Raw genomic sequence first — 16,285 nt, 5'->3', positions numbered from 1 at the left:
AGGTACATAGAGCATGACTTCACTAAGTCTTTGTTGGGGTCTCTGTTTTACAGGTTACAAAGCTTGTGAAGAACTACAGATCCCATTCTGCATTGCTCTCACTGCCCTCTAAACTCTTTTACTATAAAGAACTGGAATTCTGTGCTGACACTGAAGTGGTCAACTCCTTGTTGGGTTGGGAAAAATTACCCAAGAAAGGCTTTCCTCTGATTTTCCACGGCATGAGGGTAGGTTTGAAAAAAAAGAGAGATCCTTAATATTCTCGGTGAGAGTAGCTGAAGGGGTGGAGAGGAAGGAAGCTGGATCTGGCTGCAGTGTCTTTATGGGGATAGATGTTACCTTGTGTGTGATGACATTCAGTTAAGCAAAAATTACTTAAACAAATACATTAAATACATTGTCTGTGCCTAGCCATGTCCTTACATGTTTATGCCTGCATGTAACATGTCCACACTGTAGCAGGAACAGGCATTGGGAACCAAAGTCAGCCCTCCTATAAAGTATGGTTGTGGTTGCTGAGGTCGTGGTAGTCAGAGGACAGGTTCCAACAGAGGCTCAGGGATCCCCTATCCTCCCCCCTAGGGTGCTGTGGAAGTCAACCTCCAAGACCCTTTTTGACTTAATATTTTATTGTTCTATGAGTTTTGGAAGATAAGACGAGACTAGACTACTCCAGAAATCATTTATTAACTACCTGCTGTGTATTAGATGCAGGGCTAGGCACAGTGGATAGAAACTGGAAAAAAAATAGTCCCTACCCTTAGAGAACTTACTTTATTCTCAGGGAATAAAACATATAAACAAGTTCAGTGTGTTCATGATCATTTGAGAAGGAAAGAAGTACTGATAACCAAGAGGATCAGGAAAAGCCATCTTAGACCCGTTAATAGATGGGAAAACTGAGGTTGAGAAGTTTTGACTTGTTAATGTCATATAGCTGGCAAGGCTAAATATTGAATGAAGCCAGGGATCCTGAGGGAGGGGGTAAAGAAGGGGGACATTCCAGGCACGAGGACAGGCTGAGCAAAGAAGTTCTCAGAAGCAACTGTTGTGCCCATCATCTCCACCCCTACCCACCACCACCTGCCACTGCCGGGACAAGCCAGCCAGCCTAAGCCTCCTGAAGGAGAGTCAGGAGGCTGCATGGGCCAGGCAGATCCACCTCCCCTGACCACATCTTTCTTCAGACATGGTGGTTTGCCCAGGATCCTGAACCTGAGAGCCCCAGAGAAAACAGTGCCCTTCATTCCTGCTTTCAACTCAGCCCTTTGCAGCCATCACCAAGGGAAAAAGGGGCCACCAATTCTACCCATGGAGCTCAGCCCTCAGCTCACAGGCTCCTCACTCCCCAAAGTCTTGGCCCATTAGTACCTTTCACAGTTGCAATCCCCTGAGGCTCAGAATCTCTACTGTAGCAGTAGATGATGGCTGGATCCCTGTGATTAGATAGCCACTGTTAAAACAGTTGGAGTGAGTATAATCACCAAATAAGAGTGGAAAAAAAGGAAGGAGAGCCAGGGCAGGCTCCGGATGGTAAGAGCCGTGGAGTAATTGGTCTGGCTGCTGTGACCGTTGGATTCTAGGGACAGTCTGGACCACTGCCTGGGACTCATTAGCACCAAGAAGGCCTGGGCTTGGTGAATGCCCATGGCTCCACAGACTCTTTGAGGATACAGGCAGAGAGCACACTTCAGCCAGGAGAGCATCCTGAAGACCTTTGAGAAAACATATCACTTATCTAAAGATCTCATAGAAAGAGATAGAAGGGGTCCTCGAGGCATTTCAGAACATTGGGCACATTGTACTTCATGAGTCTCCTTTCCCCTCTTACCTTTTAATTTAGGGTAGTGAAACACGTGAAGGACGAAGTCCATCATGGTTCAATCCAGCTGAAGCAGTTCAAGTCATGCGCTATTGCTGCCTCCTTACGAAACACATCTCCAGCGTCGTGTCAGTAATGGACATTGGCGTGATCACCCCCTATAGGAAGCAGGTATGAGCTGCCTTTCTAGGGTTCCTGCATCTTAAGACTGTCAAGGATAAGGACCTTCTAAAAGTCCTTGCCCCTGGTCTCTTTCAGTTCAGTCCTTCAAGAAAAGCCCTTCTGCCCTTGTGCCATTCCCTACTGCTTTCTCCAGGGCCCCACCTGAGTGGTCATTTCAAACACCTATTGATCCTGTGCCACCAGTCTCTTCATTCCTTTAGGGGTGTCATGTAGGGGTGGTCACGCACTGGATCTAGCTGTTCATAAGTTGTTTCACTTATGAGAACAAAACCCAGTGTGAGCACAGGTTCCCATCCTTCCACCTCTCCCTAAGATTCCCTTTGGTCCCTAACTCCTCAAGACCTTCTCAGGCTATTACCCCTGCCGTGGCTGCCTTCTGTCTTCAGCCATTTCAGCTCTGTATTGACCTCTGCTCTTGGACACTTGGTCCCAAACTCAGCCTCAGATGGTTCCTACCATTGCCCTCCTCTGCCCCTGAGCTGCTGAATATGCAGCCGTGGAGCTCCTACAGCTGTGCTGACCCATCTGTCACAGATTGATAATCCCTGCATCTGTCCACAGGAGAGCTCTCCAGATCATCTTTTCCTTTCTAAAGTCCACCATGCCCTTTCCTGCCTTCTCTCAGCTGTCACTTCGGTGAAAAAATCCAGGCCATTCAGTCTAAGCTGCCTCTTCCCTCATTCTCTGCAGTGTCCCCCAGTATCTGACAAAGAGGGGGCCCTTCTTTCGAAAGGCAGCCCCCCATATGGGAACTTGATCCCAACCTGCTCTTGTTTTCTTCAAAAGGTTGTATTCACATTCATTTTCCCCTTCTCTAATCTTCAGATTCCCCTTTCCTTCCCTGTTGCCTCCAGTTGTTGTTCAATTTGCTTGTGTCTGACTCTTCATGGCCCCATTTGGGGACTGCAGTGCGTTGCTATTTCCTTCTCCAGCCCATTTGACAGATGAGGCAACTGAGGCAAATAGAGTGAAGTGACTTGCCCAGGGTCACCCAGCTAGGAAGTGTCTTACGGCTGGATTTGAACTCAGATCTTCATGATTCCAAGCCCAGCCCACTGTGCACTGTGCCACCTCGCTGCCCTAATAATTGCTTTCAAACAAGTCTGTATCTTTATCAAACTTAAGAAACTTTGACTAGACCCTTCCATCCCTCAAACCTCAGTCCTCAATCTCTCCTTCCTTAGTCAAATGCCTTAGGAAAAGTTGCCTTCTCTTCCTCTCAGATCTGCTTTCTGATCCCATCACTTTACGAAGCTTCTCTCACCAAAGTTACCAACAAATTCTTAATTACCAGATCTGATGGCCTTTTCTTCATTGTTCTCCTTCTCAACCTTCTGCTACATTTGACACTGGTGGCTGCCCTCGCTTCCTGGACCATCTTTGCTCTCTGAACTTCCATGATGCTACTCTTTCCTGACAGCTCTTTGTCCGTCTCTTTTGTTGACTCATCATCTACATTGTGCCCTCTGACTGTGGATGCTCCCTGGGGTTCTTTTCTGGCTCCTCTTCTCCCTTTGTCCTCTCTCTCGGTAACCTTATCAGCACCCATGGATTTAACTATCACTCCCCTGCAGATAGTTCACATCTATGTATCCGGCCCAGTTCTTCCCCAAAGCTTCAGTCCTCTCATACTAGATGTTCTAAAGACCTTCTGAACTTAACATATCTAAAATCGAACTTAATAGCTTTTCCTCCTAAGCATTCCCTTCCATTTCTGTGGAGAGACCACCATCTTTCTGGTGTCTTAAACTGATTATCCCTTCGCTCTCTTTCACCCACATATCTAGTCCATTGCCACAATTTGGCATCTCCTCCCCCACATCATCCCTAGCACCCATTCCCTCTACTCACTCAGCTATCACCTTCTGACTGCCTCATCTCTCCCACTCTGGTCCTTTCAACACACTGACACCAAGTCATTGATCTGACTGTCTGACTTTCCTGCTCAACCAGCTTCCTCTTAGTTACCTCTAGGATAAAAATATAAACCCCAACTTCTCTGTCCAGCCTCAAAGGACATTGCTTACACACACACGCACACATTCATGCACACACTCTTCAGATCCTGCCCAAAGTGACCTCTCTCCTTACTCACATTCCATCTCCTTTCTCACTGCCCCTTGCCTGGAATGTGTTCTTCCTTAACTCCACCTCAGAATCCCTCTATTTTTCTAAGATGCAGCTCAGATCTTCTGCATGAAGCCTTTCCTTATTCCTCTTTTCCAATCTACTGTGTATTTAACTGCTTTGTATATAGAGATATTAATTTCATGTTAAGGCAGTGAATACTAGGATGCCTAACAGCCCATGTCTCTCCCCTTAACAACTAAACTTAAAAATTTACCAATCCCTGATGCCTTATTCTTCATTTCTCTGTCACAACCCCTTAAAATCAAGCAACTGCCCCACCATTCTATTAGAACTTTCTCTTAATGTTCTTGTTACAACACATTGACCTTTTTTTCTCTTCTCAGCCATTCCAATCTATGCTACTTTTGATACTACTGTTCACCTGTTCTGTGGGATCATCTCTTCTCAGCTGAAGTGAGATCACACTCCTCCTGATTCTCCTTACACCTGTCTAACAGTACTTTCTCCTCCTTTTCTTGAGCCCCTACTGAGATCATTCATTCCCCAACAGGTCATTTCTTGGCCATTTTCTCTAGATACACTCTTATTCTGTACATGGCTTAAACCACCACTTCTTCATGGATAATCCCTAAATTTGTATGCTTTATTCCTCTCTGTTCTTTGAACTCCAAACCTTTATTTCCAGCCGCTTTTAAGAAACCACCTTGGCACTCTAGCATTTCAAGCTTGTCCTTTACCTTGTCACAGAAGGGAAAGGCAGTAGGGATGAGGAGTAGTCTCCTACAAAATTCTGGATTTGTCAGATTGGGTTAGTTTACCAGAGAGTGGAGATAGAGATGAGTAGAGAGTGTATCCAGCAAAGGAACTTTGATATGGAGCGTTGAAGTCATGGTGAGAGCAAAGAACAGGATTAGGGGCCATAATGCAGAGAGAAAGATAGAATGGTTAAAGGATTGTCTTCAGATAAAAGAATTTTAGAACATGCGAGGACAAAAATCAAACACTTTTGAGTGTTGACAAGATTTAGTCTCTTTGCCTGGCCAAAAGTTATGGGATTGTGCAGATTAAGGAACTTGGAAGTTAGTGTACTTGTGGGTCCTCAGTATGTGTGTAGGAAGGCATGAACTGGGGAGGGTGAAAGACTGAGAGGCAAATATTAACTCAGAGAGGAAAGAGAGCATCTGGGCAGCAACGAGTAACAGTCAACAGGCTCTGGATGGGGTGATGAATTGGCTTTGATCTTTACTTCTGGGTCCGTCCAACTCAGTGTTTCTCCTTCCTCCAATCAGAGGACAGAACAGTGGGCCCCAGAAGTCAGCTTTTTGTGGACTGATTATTCTAGCATTCTCTTCACCTGAAGTGCAGCCCAGACACAGATCATATGTTCTCCTGAGCTTCTTCAATTCCTTTTCACCTCCTTAAGGAGATAATAGTCCATGGGTTGGGTTAGCTCCTTAAGCAGGCATGAACAGTATAGCGGGGTCAGAGTATGTCGGTGCTGACTTGGTAAAGGGGAAGTGCCTATCATGTGGGGAACCTTGTTAGAGGATTACACAGAGACAGTGGAAGGACTCTGGGCACCTTGATTCCTTACAGCCGAGCATGCCCCTCCTCTCAGGGAGCTGTCCTGACTTGGCTTCCTTCACCTCTTTATGCTTGTATTTCAGCATCGTTCAGCCCTTTGTTTTCAGGCTTGTCCTTGGGTGGGTATTTTCACATGCTTGTTGGTGCCTTGATGTATTTCATTGGAAAAACAATTAACATAGAAACATTTCTTTCCCCCTGTCCCCACTGATCATGGTGTCAAGCAGTGAAGCTACTTGCCTAGGAGGCACCCCATCTAGCAGTTGGAGAGTCACTTCTAATGAGTTAAAGGCTCAGGCAACTCCATCAAAGGAGCAGATACAGACTGCAGATAGATTCAGATACAGAAAAGAAGCCACTCAGGGGAACAAGGAACCTCAAGGAGCAGGACCCTTAGCAGTTGAAATGAGCCAGCTCTAGAAACAAGTGAAAGCCAGCCCTGGCAATTAAGATTAAAGCTGTAGGAAGGAGCAGATTCTAGGTGCTTAGCTGAGCAACCTTCCCAGCAGAGACATTGTGCTAAGCTAGGAAATTGTCAGGACTCCACTGCTAGGTAGTAGTGAGCCAAGATGGCAGAATAGACGCAGGAGTTCCCAGAACTCTTCAACATTCACCTCCAAACAACTTTAAAATAACTCCAAATTTAATTTGGGAGTGACAGACCCAACTAAAGGTCAGGGGTGAAACAGCTTTCCAGCCCAAGACAACTGAGGAGGTCAGCAAAGGTCTATCCCACAAAGGTGGTGGTTGGGCCCAGGGCGCAGTGCAGGCCATGCTTCAGCCACAGCAACAGCAGGCCTTGGAGGCAGCTGTAGCAGCTTCAGGAGCTCTCAGCCCACCTATGGTAAGGCAGTCAGGTCAGAAAGAGATTATAGGGGCTGATGAGTTCAGGACCCTGTTATGTTGCCCATATGTAGTTCTAAAGTCACAGTTCTGGGGTGACACTTGCAGTCGTAAGGTGACAAAGTCTCTTTCTGGGTAAAGACCAGATCCTAGGGCAGGAGAGCAGTGAATACACTCTCCTTACATCATACCACCTTGGAAGCACTGAAAACTTACAGACACCCCCCACCCCAAGAACCAGCTCTGAAAACTAACACAAAAAAACCGAAGCTTGGGACAGTGCCCCACTCTACCTGGGGAGCAGAGCCTGAATTTAACATGAAGTTCAGAGTCAAGAAAGAGATGAGGAAAATTAGCAAAAACAGCAAAAGAACCGAAGTGTCAAAAGTTACTGTAGTGACAGGCAAGATTGAGACACAAACTCAGAAGAAGACATCAAAGTGAAACCATTCTCAGATAAAACATCAAAGAAAAAAAGTGAATTGGATAGAAGCCCAGTAAGAGTTCCTAGAGGAGCTCAAGTAGAATTTTAAAAATCAAATAAGAGAGGTAGAGGTGAAGTTATGAAACGAAATGAGTGATTTATGAAGAGAGGCAAGAGTTTGGTAAAAGGCACAAAAATGCTGAAGAAAACACATTAAAAAAGAGACTGGCCAAATAGGAAAGGAGATACAAAAGCCCACTGAAGAAATACCTTAAAAATTAGAATTGGGTAAGTAGAAGCTAATAACTGCATCAGACATCAAGAAGCAATAAAAGTCAAAAGAATGAGGGAAAATGGAAGAAACTATGAAGTATTTCATTGGAAAAACAATTAACATAGAAAATAAGTCAAGGAGAGATTATTAAAGAATTATTGTAACACCTGAAAGCCATGGTCAAAAGAAGAGCCCTGACATCATATTTCAAGAAATTATTAAGGAAGACTTCCCTGGTTTCCTACAACCAGAGGGTGAAACAAAAATTGAGAGACACCACCAATTGCCTCCTAAAAGAGACCCCAAAATGAAAGATTAAGAGAATGTTATAACCAGGTCAAGGGGAAAATATTGCAGGCAGCCAGAAAGAAAAAATTCAGATATCAGAGTGTCAGGGTCACACAAGATTTACCAGCTTCCACATTAAAAGATCAGAGGGCTTGGAATATGATATTCTGGAAAACAGAGAAGCTAGGATTAACAACCAAGAATGACCTACTCAGCAAAACTAAGTATAAACTTTCAGGGTGGGAAATTATCACGCAAAAGAGGTGAAAGGAAGAGCTTTTGCACTGGAGAGGAAAATGAGGGGGTGGCAGGCAACTTTTTGAACCTTAACTCATATTGGAATTTACTCAAAGAGAGAATAACACTCAGTTGGCTATAGAAATCTATTCTCCCATATAGGGAAGTAGGAAGGAAAAGGGATAAGAGGAGGAGAGCAAGTAAAAGGGAGGGTGGATTAAGGGAGGCAGTGGTCAGAAGCAAAACAAACTTTTGAGGAGAGACAGGGTAAAAAGAGAAGGATAAATGGGAAAAAAATAAGGTGGAGAGAAATATACAGTAAATGTGAATGTGACTGGGATGAACCAATGCATAAAATGGAAGCCAATAGTAGAATGGATTAGAAACCAGAATCTGACATGTTGTTCACAAGAAACACACTTGAAAACAGAGAGACACAAAGTAAAAATAAGGGGTTGGAGCAGAATATATTATGTTTCAGCTAAAGTAAAAACAAAAGTGGGGGGAGTAGCAATCATAATCTCTAAGTGAAAGCAAAAATAGATCTAATTAATAGAAGTAATGAGGGGAACTGTGTTTTGCTAAAAGGTACCGTAGACAGTGAAGTAATAGCAATGTTAAATATATGGACCAAATGCATGGCATCTCAATTCTTGAAAAAATGAAATGAGTTACAGGAGAAACTATCCTAGTGGAGGGACCTCAACTTTCCCCTTTCAGAACTAGATAAATCAACCATAAAAACAGATGAGTAAAAGTTAAGGAGATGAATAGAATTTTAGAAAAGTTAGATATGCTAGATTTCTGGAGAAAACTGAATGGGAATAGAAAGGTATATACCTTTTTGTCAGCTGTCCATGGCACCTTCACAAAAACTGACCATGTATTAGGGCATAAACACCTCCCAACCAAATGCAGGAAAGCAGTGCAATTTAAATGGATCCTTTTCAGACCAGAATGCAATAAAAGTTACATTCAGTAAAGGGCTGTGGAAACAGATTTTAAAAATTAATTGGAAACAAAATCTAATCCTAAAGAATGAGTGAATCAAAGATCAAATTACAGAAACAAATAATTTCATTAAAGAAAATTACAAGACAACATACCAAAATTTATGGGATGCCAAAGCAGTACTTAGGGGAAAAGTTATATCTCTGAATGCTTACATCAGTAAAGAGAGAAAGAGCAGAACGATGAAAATTATCAGTGTAACGCCAAATTGGAAATCTTGAAAACCAAAGAAGAGATTGATAAAACTGAAAGTAAGAAAACCATTGGGCCAGTAAATAAAAGTGGGAGCATGTTTGTTTTGGGGGGAACCTAGTAAAATAGATAAACCATTGGTTAATTTGATTTCAAAAAAGCAATAAAACCAAATTGTCAGTATCAAATGAAAAGGGTGAATTCACCACCAATGAAGAGGAAATTAAGGCAATTATTTGGAGCTATTTTGCCTAATTATGTGTTAATAAATCCTAATAATCCAATGAAATAGATGAATGTTTATAAAAATGTAAAATGCCCAGATTAACAGAAGAGGAGACAGAATATTTAAATAACCCTTAGAAAAATGAACAAGTATAAATGAGCTCCCCAAGAAAAAAAATCTCCAGGAACAGATGGATTCAAAAATGAATACCACACATAAAGAACAATTCCAGTACTATATAAACTATTTGGGGAAATAGGCAAAGAAGTTCTACCAAATTATTTGTATGACACAAATGTGGCATTGATACTTAGCCAAGAAGAGCAAAAACAGAGAAAGAAAACTGTAGACCAATTTCCCTAATGAGTATTGATACAAAAATTTTAAATAAAATTTTAGTGAGAAGACTACAACAATGTATCACCAAGATCATACAGTATGAGCAAATGAGATTTATACCAGGAATGTAGGGCTGGCTCAGTATTAGGAAGACTTGTCAACGTAATTGACTCTGTCACTTACAAAAACAACAGAAATCATGGTTATCTCAGTAGATGTAGAAAAGACTTTTAACGAAATCCAACACTCATTCCTGTTAAAACACTCAAAAGCATAGGAATAAATGGAGCTTTCCTTAAAATTGTAAGTAGTATCTAAAAAACCATCAGCACCATTTTCTGTAGTGGGGATAAGTAAGGTCAGGAATAAAGTAAAGATGCCCATTATCACCACTTTTATTCAATATCGTGTTAGAAATGTTAGCTGTAGCAGTAAGAGAAGAAAAAAAATTGAAGGAATTTGAAGGTAATAAGGAAAGAAAATTATCATTCTTTGCAGATGATATGATAGTATATTTAGAGAATCAACTACAAATTAGTTGAAATGTTCAACAGCGTCAGCAGAGTTGCAAGATATAAAATAAACCTACACAAATCATCAGCATTTTTACATATTACCAACAACGTCTAGCAGGAAGAGAAATTCCACTTAAAATAACTACAGACAATATAAAATACTTTGGAATCTTCTTGCCAAGATAAACTCAGGGACTATATGAACACAATTACAAAATATTCTTAACACAAGATCTGAACAGTAGGAAAAATATTAATTGTTCATGGGGAAGCCAAGCCAAATGACACTTGTAAATTAATTTGCTAATTCAGTGCCATATCAGACTACCAAAAAATTATTTTGTAGTGCTAGAAAAAAATAGTAACAAAATCCTTCTGGAAGAACAAAAAGTCAAGACTTTCAAGGAAATCAGTGTGGGGGGGGTGGAATGTAAGGGAAGGTGGCCTAGCAATACCAGATCTCCAACTGTAATACAAAGTGGTAATCATGAAAACAGTGTAGTACTGGCTGAGAAATAGAGTGGTAGATCAGTGGAGTAGATTGGGTAAATGGCTGTAGTAATCTGTTTTGATAAGCCCAACAAGAGATTCAAGCTTTGGGGACAAGAACTCACTATTTGACCAAAACTGCTGGGAAAACTAGAAAGCAGTTTAGCAGAAGCTAGGAACAGACCAACATTCATATCATATACCACGATAAGGCCATGATACATAATTTAGACATAAAGGGTGATGCAGTAAATTAGGGGAATATGGACAATTTCACCTGTCAGATCTACAGATAATGGAAGAATTTTTGACTGAGCAAGAGATAAAGAACATTATGGGAAGTAAAAACCTGGGAAGATATATCAACTGACAAAGTTAGGTGAACAGAACCAGTAACAGCAGTGTTGGAACGGTGATCAACTATGAAGGATTTAGTTCTCAGCAACACGATGATCCAAGACAGTCCCATGAGGCTCATGATGAAAAATACTGCAGAGAAAGGACTGGTGGAGTCTGAAGATCAAAGCACACTTTTTAAACTACAGTTTCTTGGGATTTTTTTGGTCTGTTCTACAGCATGGCTAATATGAAAATATGATGTGCATGACTGCACATGTATGATCTATACCAAATTGCTCGCCTTCTCAAGGAGGGAGGAAGGGATTTTAAACTCAAATTTTCAAAAAATGCATTACATATAATTGAGAAATACTTAATGAAATTAAAAATATACCGGGGAATAAAAAAAAAAACAAAACCCTGCTTTAATAACACGACTTCCAGACCCTGCCATAACCAGAGTAGTCAGGAGCCTTGGCCATGTGTTTCCTACAGGTGTGTTTCATTACTTTGTGCTCTAATTTTGTGTCTTTCTTCCTGTGGATACTCTGTGTATTAATGGGGAGATGCCTCGTGTTTGGGGGAGGGGGAGTTGGAGGATGCCAGCAACTATTGTGCAACCACTGTTATTGCAGTGCGTTCTTAGCGAATTAAGTACTTTGCTTTTAAAATCTAATTGCTAATGGGAAGCACACAGTTTGGGGCTTGAGTGTTAAAAGTGCAGACCCACAGGGTCTTGAATCTGTAACAGTAATCTTCCCCACCCCCTGGGAAATGATCCAAGGTTTGAGTATATGAACAAGTTGGGGAAGTTGGTTCTACAAAGAGAAACATATGGGAAGTCCTTGTTGAAAGTTACCAAGCAGATTCCAAGCGGTGGTCTGTTCTGGTGACTGCCTTCTGGGTTGTGATCAGATCAGGCCAGCCAAAAGATGGACACGCTCAGATTTCCTGCTTGTGTTCTTGTTTTTAAGGTGGAGAAAATCAGAGTCCTTTTGCGCAATGTTGATCTGATGGATATAAAGGTTGGATCTGTGGAGGAGTTTCAAGGACAGGAATACTTAGTAATCATCATCTCAACAGTAGGTGTTACTGTAGTTCACGGCAAAATGACTGGTCTGAGGGAGTCTTCCTTAGCTAATTCCTGAACACACTTAAGGTTTAACACCTTCCCTCTTGGGAGGGAAGTGAGTGCTTCTGAAGCTAGGCCTGAGGTATGGGATGAAGACTTTTACTAACACTCCAGTCATCGTCACTATTGGCAAGCCAAGATGCAGCCCAAAAAGAGTAAATGATGGCAGGAGGGGGTTCAAGGAGAGGTGATAGCACAAGAAGGGAGGAGAACAGAGGAAGTTAGATAAATAACTGATGGCAGCTGGAGAAGAAAGAAGTGCTGAGCTTCTGGGCAGCCCAGGGAAAAGGGAGCAGGGGCCACCTTGAGCAGGCCCAGCAATAATGGAGGATGCAGAAAGAGGTACCCCAGATGAGAAGTGGAGAGACAGAGAAGGATGCTCAAAAGACAGTTAAATCCTGGTTACCACAACCTGACAAAACATTTCAGGCAAGACTTGGAGATATTATGCCATCTCCTCAACTGTAGAAAACAAAGGCTAGGTATTTAGAAGTGTTGAGGAAGGGGGGAAATCTGAGACTGGGGAGGGTCTTGATCCCTCTGTTGGTCAAGTAAACAGGGCCTCCTACCACAAGGACCAAGCCCAGGTGTTAGGAATAGGTGTTCAGGCACTAACCACTCCTACCTACTCATCACCCTTCAAAGGGTACAGTTGGCTTTGCCTTCAGGATCAGAGCACTGCCACTATCACACTCCCACCCAAAACATCTCTACCAGGCAGTGTGACCAAGTGTGCATAAGAGAGTAGACAGTCCTCAGACACAGTATCAAGACAGGATCAGATCCAAGGTCTGGCTACGGGCAGATTATTTCCAAATCCTTGGTCTGTTGGGGATGAATCTTGGGGTAGTTCTCCAGACACCACAGTGATGGGACAGGCCTGGCTGAGGCTGCCTGTCAGTCACTGAGGGTGCCTCCCTCCTGAGGGTGTTCTCTGTCCTTTACTCCTGTGCTGTCACCTGGCAGGTGCATCATGTAAAGGTCCTTTCTGTTTAGAGCCCACAGCTTAGTGGAGGAGGCAGGAGAAGCGTCTGTGGTAGGGATGCTCTCAGCTGCCATTATATTGGCCCTCACATTTACATTGCTGTCACAGGGCATCACCAGGGCCTATAACATTCATCTTTGACTTTGGTTTGGATTTTAGGTACGGTCAAATGAAGACAAGTTTGAGGATGACAGGTTTTTTTTGGGCTTCTTAGCCAACTCCAAAAGATTTAATGTCGCCATCACCAGACCCAAGGCTTTGTTGATTGTGCTGGGCAATCCTCACGTTCTTGTCAAGGTGAGTTTCCAGAGTTGCCATGCTTGATATGGAATGGGGAAAGGAGGGGAAGGTGTCAGGTCTAGATGGATACATACTTTCTGAACTGGTCTGCAGGCTGCTGCCCATTGGACTTGATGGGTACAAATTCATTCGCTGAGCTCTTGGATTAGAGACAGCTGAACAGGGTTTGAGTTGTTTGTGTGGAAGATGAAACTCCTGTTAGCCAGCATTAAACATGAGTAATCCCAGTTTTAGCGGTTAACTTGGGAAACCTTGCAACCCACTGTAATTACATCAATTGTACAAGCTTCTGCTCAGCTTTCAGTACACGTAATGTTGTTTGTTTTTCTCATATTACAACAGGATCCTTGTTTCAGTGCTTTGCTGGAATACAGCTTAAGCAATGGGGCCTACATAGGCTGTGATTTACCTCCTGAATTACAGTCCCTGCAAGCGTGAGTGTTATTTTCCAGTTTTCTTTAAGATTCTGGCACTAAACGGCTCCCTGAACAACCTCCACATAGGAGGTCTCTGGTTTGTCCTCTAGAGTAGATGTATCCCACAGACACTTTATCCCCTTGGGCCCTGCGCAGGGTGTCCCATTGGAATACAGACAATCTGGTGCCCTGCCCTTAGCAGACAAAGCCATTCCCCACCACCTGAAAGCCCCAGGAGCACCAGCCTTGGGTCTAGTTCTCTCTTCTAAATCTCATCCAGGCCTTGACCAAGTCTTCTCTCCTTCTCTGAGCTTCTCAGGCTTGAGCAGCTTTCACTGCTGAGACCTCAAGCCTCCTCCCAAGCAGTGCTAAGAGGAGCAGGGGAAGGGAGGGGGTGGAAAGAAGGCCCCTAGTTGGCGCGATGCAGTTGGAAGTTCAGGTGCCCTGCTTTGGGGGGAGGGGGGGCAATCCACTCCTTTCTCTGATAAGACTCAGCCACCCCTCTTCTGCCTTTTCTCCACTGGCCCCTTCAGTGAGGACTAGAGCTGACTTGGGCCTGTGCACGTTTTCTCCACTGTCACTGGGCGAGACGAATCATGAGTGTCTCCACCCACCCCTGCCCTTCCCAGTTTGTTTCTGCTTCCCCTCACCACCTGCCTGCCCATCAGTGCTCGGGCTTTGGGCTGGCACTTCCTCCACAGCTCAACCAACCGGGGCAAGGGCAGCCCCTTGGACGCAGACACAGGCGCACTTCACGTCAGAAACGGGCCTCAGAGCAATTGCTCTCTTCAGAATGTCTTGTGTTCGGCTTTCACAAATAAATGCAATCACAGGAGCCTGGTGAGCCCCCTTGTGTGTCGTCATACGTTGTGCCACCTTCGGCGAGTCCCCCCTGTAAACTCACCATCAGGTCAGAGAGAGAAGTTCTGAGGCCGAGCTCAGTGTACTACAGAGCACTGGGCGACTCTAGGCAAGTCACAAGCCCTCGATGACGACAACACCTCCCACCCTAAGTTGGTGATGGTGAAATGAGAGGTTTGGGAAGTGCTTGGCACAGTAGGTGCTTAAAGGGTTCTTCTCTTCTCCCCAAGAGCTCCTGGAGGAAGTGACATGGGAGATCTTGGGACTGGAATCAGCAGCCTCTGGCAACACCTCGCTGGATGACCCTGGGCCAATCACTAAGCCACTCTGCCTCAGTTTCCCCTCGGTAAAAAGGAAATGATCATTGCACACACTTTCCAGGAGGGTTGTGAGTCATCTTTATAAAGTGCTGGGCAAACCTTTCCATGCCAGAAGTCATCATCATCAGTATCATTGTTACAAGTGGAGGGAATGTTAGGAGACACCAAATTTACAGAATTCAACCTGAGAAAACAAGTTACTTACTTAGGGAAGTGCTCCCTGTCTGCTAAGACTTGCTGAGGAAACTGGAGAGAAGCTTAACAAGTTCAGCCTGGGCTTATCAGCACTTCCCGAATATCTGACCCTGAGAGGCAGTTGCTGCCTCATCCCCATTTCACAGATGAGAAACTGAGGCAGAGGTCAGGTGACTTGCCTGGGGTCACACAGCTTGGGAATATCTATGGCCAGATTTGAACTCTGCTCTTTGTGGCTCCAAGCTCAAGGCTCTGTCCCCAGCACCCCTTTGCTGCCTGTGGTTTGGGTCCCTAAGTGGCCTCACGGAGTCATTTCAGTAAAATAATTGTGGGGAGAGGGAGGTGCCAACAGAAAGTGTTTTCCAGGAACTCAACAGAGGGGTGCAGATGGATGCGCTGGCATTGGCAGGGGCTAGGGGAGGGGTTCTAGGATTCATATTGGGGGTGAGAGGGCAGAGCAAAAAGAATTATTAGAACAAAATCCTGGAGCTGACTTGCTGAGGCTAGCAGAAAAACTGGGAAGGTGAGAGAGTCAGGCTGTCAGGGCACAGCTGTGGGGTGGGCTCGGACCAGCTGCTGTTCCAGATGGGCCCTAGCACTGCAGCAACTGAGTGGACTGATCTGAAACCTCTTTTAAAAGGGCATGGTGTACACCAACACATTCTCTGAAGCACCCAAGGGCAGAAGCCATCTATGGCCTAGGTCTTAATGAACAAACCATGACTTGGCATCTTTTGCAAAGGCCAAGATCCCTTCCCTGTGTCAGGGGATTCTCATGACCCTCCATCCACAAGGCTTGTTGGGAGCATGGAACTTGTTAGGGAGATATGGGGTCAGCCTGGCATTCCCTAGTCTAGGAGGTCGGCCCCTAAACATGGGATGGCGCCAGGCTTCTGCTCTGGGCAAGGGCATAGTCTTTGGGGATGCCCAGGCAGCTGCCAGGTCTTTACCTTTCTGCCTGCAGGGTCTCTTCCCCACTCCATCCTTTCTTGCCCACTCCCAGCTGCCCCCTTAGATGGTCCTCTCCAGAGGGAGGCAGGCAGCAGCCTAAGTGGTCCTCAGGCCATGCTACATGCCAATCACAAATGACACCCTAACCTACCTGGTGGCTTCCTGTGATACCAAGGATTAAATAGAAACTGTTCAGCCTTTAAAGCTCATCATCTGGTCCCGGCCCCAGAGGACATTTCTTCCCCTCCCATACTGTGACTCAGCAAAT

The 16,285-nt window shown here is 44.2% G+C and overlaps 1 protein-coding gene across 5 annotated transcripts in view; it reads left to right on the top strand.

Annotated features, from left to right (window-relative positions):
- MOV10L1 (Mov10 like RNA helicase 1) overlaps positions 1 to 16,285 on the top strand; it is a 63,634-nt gene that overhangs the window by 45,597 nt on the left and 1,752 nt on the right. For 4 of the 5 annotated variants that reach the window (XM_072596484.1, XM_072596480.1, XM_072596482.1 and 1 more), the window contains 5 exons: positions 54 to 227; positions 1,844 to 1,993; positions 11,832 to 11,939; positions 13,134 to 13,271; positions 13,617 to 13,708. In XM_072596484.1, the coding sequence (XP_072452585.1) occupies positions 54 to 227; positions 1,844 to 1,993; positions 11,832 to 11,939; positions 13,134 to 13,271; positions 13,617 to 13,708 (662 nt within the window). Of the gene's footprint in view, positions 1 to 53; positions 228 to 1,843; positions 1,994 to 11,831; positions 11,940 to 13,133; positions 13,272 to 13,616; positions 13,709 to 14,223; positions 14,526 to 16,285 lie in introns of those variants that run through there. The other variant, XM_072596481.1, reaches the window with a different exon arrangement.

Source organism: Notamacropus eugenii, chromosome 3, assembly GCF_028372415.1.
Source record: "Notamacropus eugenii isolate mMacEug1 chromosome 3, mMacEug1.pri_v2, whole genome shotgun sequence".
In the NCBI taxonomy this organism is placed as follows: Eukaryota; Metazoa; Chordata; class Mammalia; order Diprotodontia; family Macropodidae; genus Notamacropus; species Notamacropus eugenii.
This window is presented reverse-complemented; position numbering and strand designations above follow the sequence as displayed.